Source organism: Cherax quadricarinatus, chromosome 7 (assembly GCF_038502225.1).
Source record: "Cherax quadricarinatus isolate ZL_2023a chromosome 7, ASM3850222v1, whole genome shotgun sequence".
In the NCBI taxonomy this organism is placed as follows: domain Eukaryota; kingdom Metazoa; phylum Arthropoda; class Malacostraca; order Decapoda; family Parastacidae; genus Cherax; species Cherax quadricarinatus.
In genome coordinates this window covers 61,912,368-61,933,514 of record NC_091298.1, presented here as the reverse complement: position 1 = coordinate 61,933,514, position 21,147 = coordinate 61,912,368, and the positions used below count along the sequence as shown (strand labels likewise).

General features: G+C 43.3%; 1 protein-coding gene across 1 annotated transcript in view; it reads right to left on the bottom strand.

Moving 5' to 3' along the window:
• The window catches only part of LOC128686909 (syndecan), a 400,042-nt gene that overhangs the window by 9,585 nt on the left and 369,310 nt on the right, over positions 1 to 21,147 (bottom strand). Inside the window, exon 5 of the mRNA XM_070082575.1 lies at positions 4,827 to 4,927. Within this exon, the coding sequence (XP_069938676.1) occupies positions 4,827 to 4,927 (101 nt within the window). The remainder of the gene's footprint in view (positions 1 to 4,826; positions 4,928 to 21,147) is intronic.

The window sequence follows — 21,147 nt, the reverse complement described above, 5'->3', positions numbered from 1 at the left end:
CATCTTTCGGTTTTAATTTACTTTCTTACTTTTTGTGTTCTTATTTATTTCCCTCTATCTCCACGGGGAAGTGGAACAGAATTCTTCCTCCATAAGCCATGCGTGTCATAAGAGGTGACTAAAATGCCAGGAGCAAGGGGCTAGTAACCCCTTCTGTATACATTACAAAAATTAAAAAGAGTAACTTTTGTTTTTCTTTTTGGGCCACGCTGCTTAGGTGGGATACAGCCAGTTTGTTGAAAGAAGAAGAATAATCAGTTATTTGTATAAAGGCAAAGGGGACAAAAGAGAGTGCAAAAATTATAGGGGGATAAGTCTGTTTAGTATACCTGGTAAAGTGTATGGCAGAGTTGTTATTGAAAGAATTAAGAGTAAGACGGAGAATAGGATAGCAGATGAACAAGGAGGCTTTAGGAAAGGTAGGGGTGTGTGGACCAGGTGTTTACAGTGAAACATATAAGTGAACAGTATTTAGATAAGGCTAAAGAGGTTTTTGTGGCATTTATGGATTTGGAAAAGGCGTATGACAGGGTGGATAGGGGGGCAATGTGGCAGATGTTGCAGATGTATGGTATAGGAGGTAGGTTACTGAAAGCAGTGAAGAGCTTTTACAAGGATAGTGAGGCTCAAGTTAGAGTGTGTAGGAAAGAGGGAGATTATTTCCCAGTAAAAGTAGGCCTTAGACAAGGATGTCACCATGGTTGTTCAATAGGTATATTTATAGATGGGGTTGTAAGAGAAGTAAATGCGAGGGTCTTGGCAAGAGGTGTGGAATTAAAAGATAAAGAATCACACGTAAAGTGGAAGTTGTCACAGTTGCTCTTTGCTGATGACACTGTGCTCTTGGGTGATTCTGAAGAGAAGTTGCAGAGGTTGGTGGATGAATTTGGTAGGGTGTGTAAAAGAAGAAAATTGAAAGTGAATACAGGAAAGAGTAAGGTCATGAGGATAACAAAAAGATTAGGTGATGAAAGATTGGATATCACATTGGAGGGAGAGAGTATGGAGGAGGTGAATGTATTCAGATATTTGGGAGTGGACGTGTCAGCGGATGGGTCTATGAAAGATGAGGTGAATCATAGAATTGATGAGGGGAAAAGGGCGAGTGATGCACTTAGGAGTCTGTGGAGACAAAGAACTTTGTTCTTGGAAGCAAAGAGGGGAATGTATGAGAGTATAGTTTTACCAATGCTCCTGTATGGGTGTGAAGCATGGGTGATGAATGTTGCAGCGAGGAGAAGGCTGGAGGCAGTGGAGATGTCATGTCTGAGGGCAATGTGTGGTGTGAATATAATGCAGAGAATTCGTAGTTTGGAAGTTAGGAGGAGGTGCGGGATTACCAAAACTGTTGTCCAGAGGGCTGAGGAAGCGTTGTTGAGGTGGTTCGGACATGTAGAGAGAATGGAGCGAAACAGAATGACTTCAAGAGTGTATCAGTCTGTAGTGGAAGGAAGGTGGGGTAGGGGTAGGCCTAGGAAAGGTTGGAGGGAGGGGGTAAAGCAGGTTTTGTGTGCGAGGGGCTTGGACTTCCAGCGGGCATGCGTGAGCGTGTTTGATAGGAGTGAATGGAGACAAATGGTTTTTAATACTTGATGTGCTGTTGGAGTGTGAGCAAAGTAACATTTATGAAGGGATTCAGGGAAACTGGCAGCCCAGACTTGAGTCCTGGAGATGGGAAGTACAGTGTCTGCACTCTGAAGGAGGGGTGTTAATGTTGCAGTTTAAAAACTGTAGTGTAAAGCACCCTTCTGGCAAGACAGTGATGGAGTGAATGATGGTGAAAGTTTTTCTTTTTCGGGCCACCCTGCCTTGGTGGGAATCGGCCAGGGTGTTAATAAAAAAAAAAAATAATACAGAATATAATATACATGTACTATTTTTCCCAGTCTCTCATCTCAGTGACCGAGTGCACCAGCAACCATGAAAAAATTTGTTTATATAACCTTTTTAAGTACAATACATACATATACATGATGGTAGGATTGCTGGTGTCTTTTTTCTGTCTCATGAACATGCAAGATTTCAGGTACGTCTTGCTACTTCTACTTACACTTAGGTCACACTACACATACAAGTACAAGCATATATATACACATCCCTCTGGGTTTTCTTCTATTTTCTTTCTAGTTCTTGTTCTTGTTTATTTCCTCTTATCTCCATGGGGAAGTGGAACAGAATTCTTCCTCCGTAAGCCGTGTATGTTGTAAGAGGCGACTAAAATGCCCGGAGCAAGGGGCTAGTAACCCCTTCTCCTGCTTAAATTACTAAATTTGAAAAGAGAAACTTTTGTTTTTCTTTTTGGGCCACCCTGCCTTGGTGGGATGTGGCCAGTTTGTTGAAAAAACAAAAACAAAAAAAAAACATATAATGTTTTAACAACAGTATGCACACCTCACTATATCTATCTACAATTACATTTTCTTTTATATCATTACGAGATCTAAAAGATCTAGAAAGTAACCCTATTAGCTACATATTCTCCTTTTTGATTAATACGATTTCGGGTAATACGGGATTTTCAGGAACATAACTACCAAGTTCATTGAAGGTCAACTGTATTGGACTGCTGAACACTGATTCATGCTGATCTTTTAAGATTTTTGCTCACTTCTCTCTCATAATGAACCATTTGTGAGTTATGGTCCAATTCTACAGATGGTTCTTCACTTGGATTTTCCATATACATGCAGAAATATTTAGGTTTTTGTAATTTTTTGGAAGGCTTTTTGTTCATTTGTGCTTCTTCTGTCTGGAATGAATGTGCAAGTTTCAGCTCTATATAGGTAATCTCTCCTTTTCTTATTTTGTATATTTTTCTACTTTATTTTTCACACCTGCATCATCTTGTAAGCTTTCTCAGTGAAACATATTTCATACATATTTTACATGGGCCTAGGTAGTAGGTCGGTAGACAGCAACCACCCAGGGAGGTACTACCGTCCTGCCAAGTGAGTGTAAAACGAAAGCCTGTAATTGTTTTACATGATGATAGGATTGCTGGTGTCCTTTTTTCTGTCTCATGAACATGCAAGATTTCAGATACGTCTTGCTACTTCTACTTACACTTAGGTCACACTACATGTACAAGCATATATATACACACACCCCTCTGGGTTTTCTATTTCCTCTCTAGTTCTTATTCTTGTTTATTTCCTCTTATCTCCATGGGGAAGTGGAACAGAATTCTTCCTCCGTAAGCCATGTGTGTTGTAAGAAGCGACTAAAATGCCGGGAGCAAGGGGCTAGTAACTTCTCCTGTACATATTACTAAATGTAAAAGGAAAAACTTTCATTTTTCCTTTTGGGCCACCCCGCCTCGGTGGGATACGGCCGGTGTGTTGAAAGAAAGAAGAGATTTTACATGGGGAAGTGGAACAGAATTCTTCCTCCATAAGCCATGAGTGCCATGAGAGGCAACTAAAACCCCGGTAGCAAGGGGCTAGTAACCCCTTCTTTTGTATAAATTACTAAATTTAAAAAGAGAAACTTTTTCTGGTTTTCTTTTTAGGTCACCCTGCCTTGGTGGGATATGGCTGGTTTGATGAAAAAAAAACAAAAATTATATGCTTCCATATTTAACTTTTCCATCCATGATGTGGGTTTAGGGTGCTCAGGGTTGTTTCCTAAGCAATGTCTCATTTTTTTTTTCGTCTTGTCCCAGTCAATTCTCCGACTGTTGAAGTCATACAGTGGTACCCGAGTTTCGGTCATAATTCGTTCCAGAAGGCTGTTCGAGGGCTGTTACCGAACGAATATGTTCCCATAAGGAATAATGCAAATTAGATTAGTCAGTTCCAGACCCCCAAAAATACACTTACAAAAGCACTTACAATAATACACTTACATAACTGTTCGAGTTGGGAGCTGTACGAAACTCGGGGTATCACTGTACACGTACTTGCTTTGTAGGGACGCAAGGCCTGGTCACAGACTGGGCTGCAGGGTCGTTGACCCTCGAAACCCTCTCAAGGTATCTCCAGGTATGGGACATTTAACAAAATTTTTGCTGATATCAATACGTACTCAGTTTTAGGCAGATGCCAATACTGATACCACCAAAATAAGCCAACACCCACTGATAATGATACCTATACAGTACTCAATTTTAGGCCAATACCTAAACTATCAAAATTAGCCAATACTACCAATATACGAGCCTGGCCCATGGCCGGGCTCCAAGAGTAGTGAAACTCTCAAAACTCTTCAAAGGTATATCAAAGGTAATATTGATACTTTGGAGCACTCCTACTTGTTTGTACAGGGTAATTCTATGAGGTTGTGAAGTGAATATGTATATAGCATTCAAGACTGTTACATCCCTGATTAACTCATGAAGATCAAGTCAAGAGTATTCTAATAGCCAGTAGGTTCTTTTAACTTTTGGTTCCAGGCAAAGTGGTTCTTTTACAAGAGTCCTACTACTACTTCCTGTGACATTTTACACTCTCACATCTATAAACCTTTTATTTTATTTATTTTTTACTCATGTCACTTTCTACAGCATTCCTAGCATGTCTCTGTGAATGCTCCAAACAAAGCATTTGCTTCTGTGAGATGCCACTAATAACATAGATAATGGTCCAAGTTGGACCAAAATGTTGCCGTAAGTTGTATAAGCAATTTTAATCGATAGACTTGGTGGCTTAATCTTCTGTTAAAAACCCTCTATCAAAAATTCAGACATAACTCAGAATAGTTTGAGTTAAGACTTTTTACTAGTTTCTGATACCTCCTACCACTTATTCTGACTTCACATAGATTTAGACTTCACCACCTGCTTTTTCTCTCTACCTTCACTACCACAGACACAAAACATGTTCACTTACCTCCTCACTCACTTCCTCTATATCGTTCTTAATAGTGTCGTGTATAATATCCTCGTGTTCGTCCTTCTCAGTGCCAGAGTCACTGTCTGGGTCGATGTACACTGCAATGAACACAAGAACATTACCATAACAAAATAAACAAAATTACACTATGTGTAACACTAAATTTAAGAGGTATGATGTGAGACTGTTATGGGGGATTGGTCTGTGACTGGGTTGCAGATGGGTCTGTGGGACTGGTCTGTGACTAGGCAGTGGAAGACTGGTTTGTGGGACTGGTCTATGACTGGACTGTAGGAGACAGGTCTGTGACTCATCTGTGGGAGACTGGTTTGTGATGGCTGTGGGAGACTGGTCTGACTCATCTGTGGGAGACTGGTCTGTGATGGCTGTAGGAAACTGGTCTGTGACTCATCTGTGGGAGACTGGTCTGTGATGGGTGTAGGAAACTGGTCTGTGATGGGTGTAGGAAACTGGTCTGTGACTCATCTGTGAGAGACTGGTCTGTGATGGCTGTGGGAGACCAGTCTGTGGCTCATCTGTGGGAGACTGGTCTGTGATGGGTGTAGGAAACTGGTCTGTGACTGGACTGTGGGAGACTGGTCTGTGACTGGACTGTGGGAGACTGGTCTGTGACTGGACTGTGGGAGACTGGTCTGTGATTGGACTGTGGGAGACTGGTCTGTGACTGGACTGTGGGAGACTGGTCTGTGACTGGACTGTGGGAGACTGGTCTGTGACTGGACTGTGGGAGACTGGTCTGTGACTGGACTGTGGGAGACTGGTCTGTGACTGGACTGTGGGAGACTGGTCTGTGACTGGACTGTGGGAGACTGGTCTGTGACTGGACTGTGGGAGACATGATTCCCAGAGCCATTAACACATTTAAAAGTGATAAATACATAACAAAACTGCTATCACATACCCATCATGTGGATGGTAGTCACTAAATACTACTCATAATATGGGTGGCAGTTACCACATACAATCATGAGAGTGGTAAATTTTTCATATACTTTGTGATTGGTTTGAGAGAGTTCCTACTGCCTGGCCTGAGGCTAGTTTTTTCTGTTACTTCCTTGGTAAACCAGGCTATTGCTGTTGGCAATCCATTAGCCCACATATCCATCACAGCCTGGATGACCCAGCACCTGGCAGAGGTAGTGATCCAGTTTCCTCTTGAAGGCTTCCACACTTGTTCCAGCAGTATTTCTGATACAGGTGGGCCCAAAATTACAACATTTATTCAGACTTCCTACAATAAATATATTGACCACTCATTATAAACTACGGAGGAAAATATTTAAAGTAATGCATGTACTGTATATGTACTTTTTAGGCCTAGCTCTACTGCTCACTTAGTATATGACAGTGTAAACATATTATCAGGCTTTTATATGTATTTGAAAGTGAAAAAAAATGTGTTTCACTTGACAGCAGTAGCCTAAACCTGTTGTATATGTGGGGCCCTCCTGTATCTGAGGGTAGCAAGTTGAATAGTATTGGACCATGAATGTTCTGCCCAAGGTGCCCCTACTTTTCACTATGTATATTTCACACTTACACCTGGTCACAGACCGGGTTGCGGGGGCGTTGGCCCCCGGAACTCTCTCCAGATAAACACCTGTATCTCTCACTCCGGTACGTTGTTACAGTAGTGTGTACGTATGCAACTAGGCCAATAAGTATTTTCCAGGTATATATTATCATGTACTATCTCTCTCTCCTCCACTCCAGAGAGTACCTATTCGATACTATGAGGGGTTTCCAATATATTAACTGCTTTATTGGCCCTGTTTGGAGAGTACAAGATCCCTGCATCTGTTCCTGCTGTGATATCTCTCCTTTCCTGAGTTAGGCAATCATAAACAGAGCACAGTTCAAAAGAAGAACATATTTCACAACCATAAACAAAACACACAGTGCATATCACGCAAAATACATATTTCGGGCATACAGTGCATATTTCAAAGTGCTTACAGTATTTCAGTCATAAACAGAGTACATATTTTATAGTCATAAACAGAGTACATATTTCAGTCATCAAACGATTACACTGTTAACTTTCAACATATGGGAAACATGACAGGCACGTACAGAGTACATGCATATATAAATAACAAGGTATATATATATATATATATATATATATATATATATATATATATATATATATATATATATATATATATATATATATATATATATATATATATATATATATATATATATATATATTCAAGAACAGAGTACCCAGCTCATTTAACAATAGCAAAAAAACTGTCACAAGAGCCAAGAAGAAAGCCACAATAATTTAGTTTCACTCTGCGCAGAGCTTCATGCTGTCAAAGGGCTCTTGATTTCCAGAATTTACAACTACCCTCGCTTAATAGCAATACTTAGAAGGTAGAAGGGACACATGTTGAGAGTGTACAACAGTAATTGGTAATACTAACCAAGATATCAGTCCTGTGACTATTTCCGATATCAGAAATGCTCTGAATAACTATGCAACATGCGTGCCACCCATTTCTGTATAAGCTATGTATCATGCTGAAATAAACCTGCATTATGTAAATGACTTACTAGATGGAAAATATCCAAACACCGGGCTGTGGTTCTTACGTCGGTTTGTGTGTGGCCAGCAGTAACAGCTTGGTTGATCAGGCCCTGATCCACTACGAGGCCTGGTCATAGTCCGGGCCACGGGGGCGTTGATCCCTGGAACACCCTCCAGGTATACCGCATAGAGCCAGTAAAGCCTTTAAATTGCTGGGAACGACTTAGTAAAAATATTCTCACTGGAGCGGAGATGAGAGACATATTTAAGTACTCGAGGGCCTGGTCCCAAATCTACACACAGCCAATAACAAACTGGAGCGAGAGATGTGGGAGGAAGTGAAAATCAGGGGTGCGGTGGGTACAATAAGAGAACACTGTATCAACATCTGTAGCCTCGGACTATTCAACATCTTATCAGAAGATATCAGAAACACTGCTGGAACAGATGTAGAAATCTTCAAGAGGAAACTGGTCAAATATCTTCACCAGGTGCCAGATGAACCAGGCTGTGATAGATATGCTGGGCAGCAGGCCACCAGCAGTAACACCCTGGTTGGCCAGGCTAGCACCAGACAAGCCTGGCCTATGATCGGGCTCCGGTAGTAGAAACTCTCTAAACACATCAACGGTATATCAAAGATCGAAGGTATATCTCACTGACTGATCACGATGAATGACTAGAAGAATACAGAGGACGATACCAAGACTCGGTACAAGATTGCTGTGCATCGCGTTTTCTTTAATACTGTCGGCTCTTAGGCAACTCGATCTACCAGCTGAACAAACTGCAGGGTGCTAGATAATACACTAGGAAAATACACATCGAACTCTTTTCTTCAGGGGAACACGAACCTTATCACGTCAGTGGCTTGCACACGACTGGTACGAACTGCCTTCAGGAGCCTAAATAAAGGATTTTATTCATGATGCTGTACGCCAATTTTAAGCACATCGTCAGTATGGAGCCAGTACCTGCTTCAAGAGGCTTGCTAATCCAGAAGCTGAAGGACATGAGCTACGAGGAAAGGACTGGAGGATCTGAACCTCATATCACTGGATGAGTATGGGGTCAGGGGTAGATGATAAACCATACCACGGGTAGGGAATAGAACCCGCGGTCAGTCATTAAACTCCAGACCGACGCGTTAGCCACTGGACCAGCTGGCTACAATAAGATTCATCCAACTAGGTATATTTATACACCATAGGAACGTTAGAATAGGCATCACTGTGACCACGAATGCAAGTTTATACAGACGAATCTCCCGCCAGACAAGAACGGACTCGAGTGGAACAAGTAAAAATGAAAACTAAAACACCCGCAATCCACTCTATGCTAGTGGCTTTCTTTGGTTCTCAGTACTATTTTATTACATGTAAACTACATTTTGTAATGCTGCAACAAGAAATAGTATTTTTTTTTTTTAACGAGCCACTGGGAGATCTGAGAATTTTTGTTTGGGTTAAGTGTTGTTCGTTTTAGTATAAAATTTGTACTTTTCAGTATAGTTGTACAACAACTTATTTTTCAGTGTTAAGTGTTGTACTCGCCTATATGTGGCTGCAGAAGTTAAGTCTTAGGTCTTGGATCCGTCTTTCAACTTGCCGCTTGCTAGATTCCCTCCATCCTAACTTCGTGGGCTTTATCGTACTTCTTCAAGCTATGCATGAAGCCTCGTTCACAGAGATCATTCCACTTTCTGACCATCCTGAGATTGAAGAAATACTTCCCGACATGCCTGTGGTACATCTGTATCTTTATCTGCTATGTTCCCGAGTTCCCGCTTCTCGCCTCTCAAACAGCCTGTCCCTGGCTACTCTATCAATTCCCCCGAGTTCTTCTATCCTTCAATGTCGCTATATTAAATTCCATTAGCTAACTCAGGAACAAGCCTCGTTGTGCACTTCTGCGTTTTCCCCAGTTTCTTAACAATTCCTCTAAGTGACAAGGTATGTTACTCCTTTCCACATGAGCGAAATGTAGTCATTTATGAAGTTTCTTTACATAATTATTCCAGTACTGATGTTTCATCAGCATAATTGGGTTGCGACCTAAACAATGGGTCTTTCAAGACATTATACCCACCACAGAGTACGCAGAACCAGTAAGAAGACCCTTCCTAAGCAAGCACACATAGAAACTAGGAAAGATCCAAAGTGAGAGGAATGAACCATGAGAAGAGGCTAAAGAGAGCCCAACCTCAAAGTGAGAGCAGAATCAGAGAGGGAGAGAAAAAAAACTCTAGGGAGAGAAAAAAAACTCTAAACTTAAAAAAATACAAGACTACTTGAAAGGCTACAAAAGTTGTGTTGGAGAGGCAAGCCGAAGAGGACCCAAGTGGAAACGATGAGCCACAAGGTCATAACGGAGAATTTCTTTACTCTCTCGGTGGTAGAGACATGGAACATTTGTACTGGCGAGCCTTGACGCTACAAATAAACCAGAGTCCACTACATAACTCTCACGAGTGTCCTCAATGCCACTTCTTGTGACTATAAGGTGGAGCAGCCGAAGTAAGAATAATTGTTCCCCTGGCTGCAAAACAACCACAGTAACACTTACACACGACTCTCACAGTTAATTATGTCCTCGTTGGTTCTCCCATGGGTGGGAGTTTCACATGTGACAATAACGAGGGCGTGGAACACTGGCCACCTGTCCTGGCAGAGCTTAGTGCTCCAGATCCTGCAGCAGTGCTGGGCTCCGCGTTATCACGGACGATGCCGACACTGTTCATATCGATTGCCGCAACTTCTGGAAACATCGCCACACAGACAAATCCTCTCACACACTCAGAAACATCGGCCCTTACGACACAAACCTACATTTTGTATTTATACAAAGTGAGATTCATATTAATGATATATGCTTGATAACTGCGCATTATGTTGCATTATACCTGGGAATGTGTAATAACCTGGAGAATGATATTGGTGGGGTGGTAGAGGAGGGGTTTGGGGATATAATCAAGCGGGAACACTCGTGCCATGTACAGTTTTAAAGCCTTGGGCTGCCAGTGGAGGAGCGCCAGAGGTGTGACGTCACTCATGACGTATTCAGCAGCAGCTCCCATTGGTCAGACATCACGCTCCCACTCATGACGTATTCACAATCCCCTCCTCCCATTGGTCGGACGTCACAGTTGCACTCATGACGCATTCATCAGCTCCGCCTACCATTGAACAGTGTACGTGGATATACGAACGTTCTATACAGGACCACCATACGTCCCGAGCTGCTGCCAGGCGTAAGTTGCTGTATCCATATTCCATCATAGTCGATTAAATATGGGTGAATGTAAATTAATTTTATCTAACCTAAAATAGCCAATAGCAATTTTTATATGGCTTAAATCTGAGAGGTGACACACGGAGGGGTGGTCACGGTCGTGGCTCTCCCCGGCAAGGAGGATCGAGCCTTCACTGTTGCACACAAAACATTGCAATTGTTTGCAAATACGCTTATGCTACTTGGAGGATCGTTCAATGTGATATATATATATCCTCAACACTGATGGATGACAAGTGAGGAACCACCTGAACAATAAAAATCTCCACAATAGAAATGTGTATAATTCAAACTCAAGAGATGCTCTCAGTAGCTGTAATAAAAATGGTTTATCATACTCAAACACAAACATCTTTTCTACCTGTGTATGTTTTACTGTGTTTTTTTTATTTATATGAGAACACAAGACAAATACAACATATTACACACACAAAAAAAAACACTCAGTGGCCACTTTATTAGGTATACCTATACACCTGCTTGCTAATGCACATATCTAAATCGGCCAATCATGTGGCAGCACCGCAGTGCCTAAAAGCACGCAGACATTATAGGTTCAGTTCTTGGTCAGACTGAACATCAGAATGGGAAAGAAATATGATCTAAGTGATTTTGACCGTGGAATGATTGTTGGTGCCAGACGGGCTGGTCTGAGTATCTCAGTAATTGATCTGGGATTTTCACACAGAGAATGGTGCGAAAAACACAAAACATCCAGCAAACGGCAGTTCTGTGGGCGAAAACGCCTTGTTAATGAGAGGTCAGAGGAGAATGGCTAGACTGATTGAAGCTGACAGGAAGGCGACAGTAACACAATCACACATTACAGGAATGGTATACAGAGAAGCAACTCTGAACACGTCTAACCGGAGACCACACCAGGTTCCACTCCATCGCTAGGTCTAACGAATCGTGATTTGTGATGCGACATGCAGATGGCAGCCAAAATTTGGCGTAAACCTTTGGGATGTGACGGAATGGGAGATTCGTAGCATGAACATGCAGCTGACGAATCTGTAGCAACTTCGTGACACTATCATGTCAACATGGACCAGGATCTCTAAGGAATGTTTGTAGCACCCTGTTAAATCTATGCCACAAAGAATACACAGTTCCGGGGACAAAGAGGAGCTCTACCCAGTATTAGAAGGGTGTACCTAATAAACTGGTCAGTGTTTATATACATTCAATTTATATCTGTATATACTCTTTGAGGATTGTTGTTGTTATTATTAATAATATTAGTAGTAGCAGTAGCTGTAATAGTAGTAATAATAGCATATTTGGGTAAAGCGCTAAACCTATGAGGATCAGTCTAAAAAGTGATGTAACCTCGATCCTCCGTGCAGTAATCAGGACAAAAGAAAAACTATTGTTTACTGTTTCAAACTTTTGAAGGAGTGTAATGACCCTGGTAGGTTTAGCGCTTCCTTTTAATAATAAAAATGAAGGCGTGTTTTAGAGGCTTCAAGACCACTTGCTGTTAATTTTAAGAACACGGCGCTGATTGGCTGTCTCAGAGGACGACGCTGATTAGCTAAGGACGAACTTGCATCAACCCTCAACGAAACATTGTCAAAATATAACTTTGTTATGCATGTTTCATTAAAGCCATAACGTCTGCATTACCCATGCATCTCTTGTTGATAGGAGTGGCTGGGCCGGGAGCTATGACCCGACCTTTGTAAATACATCCGGGTAAGTATAGGTTAAGTGTTCGATATTTGCATTAACTACAATAGCGAAGTAATGGCGTGTTACCAGAGTTGATGAAGCGGTGATTGGCTGGTTCAAAGCTGCAAGATCATTGGCTGGGACAGCCAGGGTTTAATTGCTCACCTGAACTCAATACTCAGAGCTTATTAAACTAGCAGAGACCATCATCACATCAGAAGTTCGTTAACTGGCTAACTGGCTAGCTGCACCTAGTTCATGCTAAGTACCCAACAGGAACAGCCTGGAGGAGCTTGTCAGACTCCATCTTGAAGCCTCTTGTGATAGCTTGTAGGCCCGCGGATCGCTAACAACCTTGTCGACCAGGGGATAGATAAATCCTCGAAATGGGTCAATAAGTACAGTAGGAACATTAATATTTAAATCTAACAGATCACAGAGTGGAAGTAAACAAAAAAGGCCAGACTCCGTAAAATCAAAAAAGTTCGTTGGGCACACCAAGGCAATGTCCTGGCACCATTACTGTTACACAGTAATTTATTTAATTTATTTATTTAACCATTACTGTTCCTCATCCTCTTAGCTGATAATAGATGAACACTAACCACAGCTTCGTGTCATTTTTGAAAGAAGTATGAAAGTCACCAAGTAGAAGACACTGGAAAACTTACATCAACGAAGACTTCCAAAGGGAAAATAAAAACATGATGTTCAATGGTAACAAATTTCAGTGGAGGAATGAACACCTCAAAACGAGCACCGTACACAGAACGCAGGCAGACAATATTACACAGTATAAGGAACAGCTAAAAGACTTAGGAATAATTATGTAAGAGGATCCGTCCTGTGGAAAACAGAATATGGCAAATATACAAAGGCCAGGAAAAATGGCAGGGTGAATTATGAGAAGTTTCAAAACAAGAGAAGCAACGTCAATGATGTACTTTTCAAAACACTTGTGTTACAATTTAAATATTGCCTTGTACTCATAGAGACTTGCCAGGCGGGAGAGCCGAGCCGGAAACTGTCGAGGTCGTATACTGCCCTACATACACTCAAAACTTGTTAACTTGAATTTTTCTCTCTGCAATGGAGAAGATAAATATACCTGATAATATATACAAGATACATGAAAAAACCATACCATAAGGGGCTTGAACCCGCGGGCAGAGAGTCGTAAAACTCAAGGTTTGGTTCCTAACCTTCACATTGTTATAACTTACGGGAGTGAAAAATACTGCAGAAATCGAGTAACAGATCCAGTGAAGAGCAGAGGAAGACTCAACATATTACCAGCAGATATTAGAAATATTGTTGTTAGGTAAGACACATATGCAACAGTTAGACAAATTTATTCCGAAACGTTTCGCCTACACAGTAGGCTTCTTCAGTCGAATACAGAAAGTAGGCAGGAACAGTAGAGATGTGAAGACGATGTAATCAGTCCATCACCCTTGTAGTCGTAGAATTTGAGGTTGTCAGTCCCTCGGCCTGGAGAAGTTCAGTTCCATAGTCAGGAACTAGTTCCTGACTATGGAACTGAACTTGGTTGACTGGGTTTAGCGCTATCGACTACACAAGGGTGAGTGAGGCTGCACGTCACCTGTACAATACCACTCAAGAATACTTCCAGACTTATAATAATGCTTTAAGCAAATTCTCACCATATATACACACGTAATAGACATAAATCTATCAAAATACGTAACTTTTAACATGAAGACGAGTAGAGGTAGACTCATCATGGTAGCACTAACCTCCTCACCATCACAGCACAATAATCCACCACATTAATCTTGCCACAAAGAATTTTAATAACTACAATTCCCAGTTTGTGAGAAATACAAATTACTTTGTGTTTCTCTGATACTTTTTAAACCCATAATTAAGATTCAGTCCCAGAAAATCTTACTTAATATGCATTACTATATAGCTAAGCTGGTCATTTTTAGATACAAACCCACAACAGTTCTGCATATATTATGAAAAAAATACCACGGTGAAAATAGGAAATAAATCTGAGAGCTTTCATGTGCCTGCACACATCTTCAGAGATGTGTAAACACATGACAGCGCTCAGGTTTCATTTTCTATTTTCACTGTGGTGAAGGCGGCGGCACAATACCGTCACTGTGTGACTTTGTAAATTGCCCAAGTCGGACCGAAACGTAGTCGTAAGCTCCTCTCTGTGTGCAAGTTATCTGTGTATTTCACTCTGGTAATTTTTCATATTCGTAAATACGCGTTTTATGATTTCTTTCATAATGTATATTTCTCTTCTTCCTGCTTGTCTCCTAGTACCTCTTCCCCCGTTCCCCCAAACACCATCCTTAATCACCATGTTATCCCTGACATAACTTGTCCCCCCCCATCAGCCACACCCACACACAGCCACGCCCAAAATGACCATCACACACCAACACAGACAATACCATTACCTCATGACCAGCAACTACCACACATCCGAATTGCTTCACAAACTATAACGACAACTTAACCCAATTTTATGGTTTAAAAATTCATCGCCACGCCCACCAAACTTCCCTTAGCACAACATTCTCTTAAACATTAATACCAACGCGGAAATAACCAGGCTGACCACTGTGTTTACCAACAACGTGCTCAACTAACTGCCGTGTTTAGTAGCTTACACGGGTGTTCTGGTTAGAGATACTGCTGATACCTGACACTCACAAGCAGCAAGTGTCCTGGACTCAACATACTGCTGATAACTGAGAGATACTCACTAGCAGCAAGTGTCCTGGACTCAACATACCGCTGATAACTGAGAGACACTCACTAGCAGCAAGTGTCCTGGACTCAACATACTGCTGATAACTGAGAGGCACTCACTAGCAGCAAGTGTCCTGGACTCAACATACTGCTGATAACTGAGAGGCACTCACAAGCAGCAAGTGTCCTGGACTCAACATACTGCTGATAACTGAGAGGTACTCACTAGCAGCAAGTGTCCTGGACTCAACATACTGCTGATAACTGAGAGGTACTCACTAGCAGCAAGTGTCCTGGACTCAACATACTGCTGATAACTGAGAGGCACTCACAAGCAGCAAGTGTCCTGGACTCAACATACTGCTGATAACTGAGAGGTACTCACTAGCAGCAAGTGTCCTGGACTCAACATACTGCTGATAACTGAGAGACACTCACAAGCAGCATGTGTCCTGGACTCAACATACTGCTGATAACTGAGAGACACTCACTAGCAGCAAGTGTCCTGGACTCAACATACTGCTGATAACTGAGAGGTACTCACAAGCAGCAAGTGTCCTGGACTCAACATACTGCTGATAACTGAGAGACACTCACAAGCAGCAAGTGTCCTGGACTCAACATACTGCTGATAACTGAGAGACACTCACAAGCAGCAAGTGTCCTGGACTCAACATACTGCTGATAACTGAGAGACACTCACAAGCAGCAAGTGTCCTGGACTCAACATACTGCTGATAACTGAGAGGCACTCACTAGCAGCAAGTGTCCTGGACTCAACATACTGCTGATAACTGAGAGGTACTCACTAGCAGCAAGTGTCCTGGACTCAACATACTGCTGATAACTGAGAGACACTCACTAGCAGCAAGTGTCCTGGACTCAACATACTGCTGATAACTGAGAGGTACTCACTAGCAGCAAGTGTCCTGGACTCAACATACTGCTGATAACTGAGAGGCACTCACAAGCAGCAAGTGTCCTGGACTCAACATACTGCTGATAACTGAGAGGTACTCACTAGCAGCAAGTGTCCTGGACTCAACATACTGCTGATAACTGAGAGACACTCACTAGCAGCAAGTGTCCTGGACTCAACATACTGCTGATAACTGAGAGGTACTCACAAGCAGCAAGTGTCCTGGACTCAACATACTGCTGATAACTGAGAGACACTCACAAGCAGCAAGTGTCCTGGACTCAACATACTGCTGATAACTGAGAGGTACTCACAAGCAGCAAGTGTCCTGGACTCAACATACTGCTGATAACTGAGAGACACTCACAAGCAGCAAGTGTCCTGGACTCAACATACTGCTGATAACTGAGAGGCACTCACAAGCAGCAAGTGTCCTGGACTCAACATACTGCTGATAACTGAGAGGCACTCACAAGCAGCAAGTGTCCTGGACTCAACATACTGCTGATAACTGAGAGGTACTCACTAGCAGCAAGTGTCCTGGACTCAACATACTGCTGATAACTGAGAGACACTCACAAGCAGCAAGTGTCCTGGACTCAACATACCGCTGATAACTGAGAGACACTCACAAGCAGCAAGTGTCCTGGACTCAACATACTGCTGATAACTGAGAGACACTCACAAGCAGCAAGTGTCCTGGACTCAACATACTGCTGATAACTGAGAGACACTCACAAGCAGCAAGTGTCCTGGACTCAACATACTGCTGATAACTGAGAGACACTCACAAGCAGCAAGTGTCCTGGACTCAACATACTGCTGATAACTGAGAGGCACTCACTAGCAGCAAGTGTCCTGGACTCAACATACTGCTGATAACTGAGAGACACTCACAAGCAGCAAGTGTCCTGGACTCAACATACTGCTGATAACTGAGAGACACTCACAAGCAGCAAGTGTCCTGGACTCAACATACTGCTGATAACTGAGAGAGACTCACAAGCAGCAAGTGTCCTGGACTCAACATACCGCTGATAACTGAGAGACACTCACAAGCAGCAAGTGTCCTGGACTCAACATACTGCTGATAACTGAGAGACACTCACAAGCAGCAAGTGTCCTGGACTCAACATACTGCTGATAACTGAGAGACACTCACAAGCAGCAAGTGTCCTGGACTCAACATACCGCTGATAACTGAGAGGCACTCACAAGCAGCAAGTGTCCTGGACTCAACATACTGCTGATAACTGAGAGGTACTCACTAGCAGCAAGTGTCCTGGACTCAACATACTGCTGATAACTGAGAGGCACTCACAAGCAGCAAGTGTCCTGGACTCAACATACTGCTGATAACTGAGAGGTACTCACTAGCAGCAAGTGTCCTGGACTCAACATACCGCTGATAACTGAGAGACACTCACAAGCAGCAAGTGTCCTGGACTCAACATACTGCTGATAACTGAGAGGTACTCACTAGCAGCAAGTGTCCTGGACTCAACATACTGCTGATAACTGAGAGACACTCACAAGCAGCAAGTGTCCTGGACTCAACATACTGCTGATAACTGAGAGGTACTCACTAGCAGCAAGTGTCCTGGACTCAACATACTGCTGATAACTGAGAGACACTCACAAGCAGCAAGTGTCCTGGACTCAACATACTGCTGATAACTGAGAGGCACTCACAAGCAGCAAGTGTCCTGGACTCAACATACTGCTGATAACTGAGAGGTACTCACTAGCAGCAAGTGTCCTGGACTCAACATACTGCTGATAACTGAGAGACACTCACAAGCAGCAAGTGTCCTGGACTCAACATACTGCTGATAACTGAGAGGTACTCACTAGCAGCAAGTGTCCTGGACTCAACATACTGCTGATAACTGAGAGGCACTCACAAGCAGCAAGTGTCCTGGACTCAACATACTGCTGATAACTGAGAGACACTCACTAGCAGCAAGTGTCCTGGACTCAACATACTGCTGATAACTGAGAGGTACTCACTAGCAGCAAGTGTCCTGGACTCAACATACTGCTGATAACTGAGAGACACTCACAAGCAGCAAGTGTCCTGGACTCAACATACTGCTGATAACTGAGAGGTACTCACAAGCAGCAAGTGTCCTGGACTCAACATACTGCTGATAACTGAGAGGCACTCACAAGCAGCAAGTGTCCTGGACTCAACATACTGCTGATAACTGAGAGGCACTCACAAGCAGCAAGTGTCCTGGACTCAACATACTGCTGATAACTGAGAGACACTCACAAGCAGCAAGTGTCCTGGACTCAACATACTGCTGATAACTGAGAGGTACTCACAAGCAGCAAGTGTCCTGGACTCAACATACTGCTGATAACTGAGAGGTACTCACAAGCAGCAAGTGTCCTGGACTCAACATACTGCTGATAACTGAGAGGCACTCACAAGCAGCAAGTGTCCTGGACTCAACATACTGCTGATAACTGAGAGGCACTCACAAGCAGCAAGTGTCCTGGACTCAACATACTGCTGATAACTGAGAGACACTCACAAGCAGCAAGTGTCCTGGACTCAACATACTGCTGATAACTGAGAGGTACTCACAAGCAGCAAGTGTCCTGGACTCAACATACTGCTGATAACTGAGAGACACTCACAAGCAGCAAGTGTCCTGGACTCAACATACTGCTGATAACTGAGAGACACTCACAAGCAGCAAGTGTCCTGGACTCAACATACTGCTGATAACTGAGAGACACTCACAAGCAGCAAGTGTCCTGGACTCAACATACTGCTGATAACTGAGAGGTACTCACTAGCAGCAAGTGTCCTGGACTCAACATACTGCTGATAACTGAGAGAGACTCACAAGCAGCAAGTGTCCTGGACTCAACATACTGCTGATAACTGAGAGGCACTCACAAGCAGCAAGTGTCCTGGACTCAACATACTGCTGATAACTGAGAGGCACTCACTAGCAGCAAGTGTCCTGGACTCAACATACTGCTGATAACTGAGAGAGACTCACAAGCAGCAAGTGTCCTGGACTCAACATACTGCTGATAACTGAGAGACACTCACAAGCAGCAAGTGTCCTGGACTCAACATACCGCTGATAACTGAGAGGTACTCACTAGCAGCAAGTGTCCTGGACTCAACATACTGCTGATAACTGAGAGACACTCACAAGCAGCAAGTGTCCTGGACTCAACATACCGCTGATAACTGAGAGGTACTCACTAGCAGCAAGTGTCCTGGACTCAACATACTGCTGATAACTGAGAGGTACTCACTAGCAGCAAGTGTCCTGGACTCAACATACCGCTGATAACTGAGAGGTACTCACTAGCAGCAAGTGTCCTGGACTCAACATACTGCTGATAACTGAGAGAGACTCACAAGCAGCAAGTGTCCTGGACTCAACATACTGCTGATAACTGAGAGACACTCACAAGCAGCAAGTGTCCTGGACTCAACATACCGCTGATAACTGAGAGGTACTCACTAGCAGCAAGTGTCCTGGACTCAACATACTGCTGATAACTGAGAGACACTCACAAGCAGCAAGTGTCCTGGACTCAACATACCGCTGATAACTGAGAGGTACTCACTAGCAGCAAGTGTCCTGGACTCAACATACTGCTGATAACTGAGAGGTACTCACTAGCAGCAAGTGTCCTGGACTCAACATACCGCTGATAACTGAGAGGTACTCACTAGCAGCAAGTGTCCTGGACTCAACATACTGCTGATAACTGAGAGACACTCACAAGCAGCAAGTGTCCTGGACTCAACATACCGCTGATAACTGAGAGACACTCACAAGCAGCAAGTGTCCTGGACTCAACATACTGCTGATAACTGAGAGGCACTCACAAGCAGCAAGTGTCCTGGACTCAACATACCGCTGATAACTGAGAGGCACTCACAAGCAGCAAGTGTCCTGGACTCAACATACCGCTGATAACTGAGAGGTACTCACTAGCAGCAAGTGTCCTGGACTCAACATACTGCTGATAACTGAGAGGCACTCACAAGCAGCAAGTGTCCTGGACTCAACATACCGCTGATAACTGAGAGGTACTCACAAGCAGCAAGTGTCCTGGACTCAACATACTGCTGATAACTGAGAGACACTCACTAGCAGCAAGTGTCCTGGACTCAACATACTGCTGATAACTGAGAGAGACTCACAAGCAGCAAGTGTCCTGGACTCAACATACTGCTGATAACTGAGAGACACTCACAAGCAGCAAGTGTCCTGGACTCAACATACTGCTGATAACTGAGAGGTACTCACTAGCAGCAAGTGTCCTGGACTCAACATACTGCTGATAACTGAGAGGCACTCACAAGCAGCAAGTGTCCTGGACTCAACATACCGCTGATAACTGAGAGGTACTCACAAGCAGCAAGTGTCCTGGACTCAACATACTGCTGATAACTGAGAGGTACTCACTAGCAGCAAGTGTCCTGGACTCAACATACTGCTGATAACTGAGAGGTACTCACTAGCAGCAAGTGTCCTGGACTCAACATACTGCTGATAACTGAGAGGCACTCACAAGCAGCAAGTGTCCTGGACTCAACATACTGCTGATAACTGAGAGGTACTCACTAGCAGCAAGTGTCCTGGACTCAACATACCGCTGATAACTGAGAGACACTCACAAGCAGCAAGTGTCCTGGACTCAACATACTGCTGATAACTGAGAGGTACTCACTAGCAGCAAGTGTCCTGGACTCAACATACTGCTGATAACTGAGAGACACTCACAAGCAGCAAGTGTCCTGGACTCAACATACTGCTGATAACTGAGAGGTACTCACTAGCAGCAAGTGTCCTGGACTCAACATACTGCTGATAACTGAGAGACACTCACAAGCAGCAAGTGTCCTGGACTCAACATACTGCTGATAACTGAGAGGCACTCACAAGCAGCAAGTGTCCTGGACTCAACATACTGCTGATAACTGAGAGACACTCACAAGCAGCAAGTGTCCTGGACTCAACATACTGCTGATAACTGAGAGGTACTCACAAGCAGCAAGTGTCCTGGACTCAACATACTGCTGATAACTGAGAGACACTCACTAGCAGCAAGTGTCCTGGACTCAACATACTGCTGATAACTGAGAGACACTCACTAGCAGC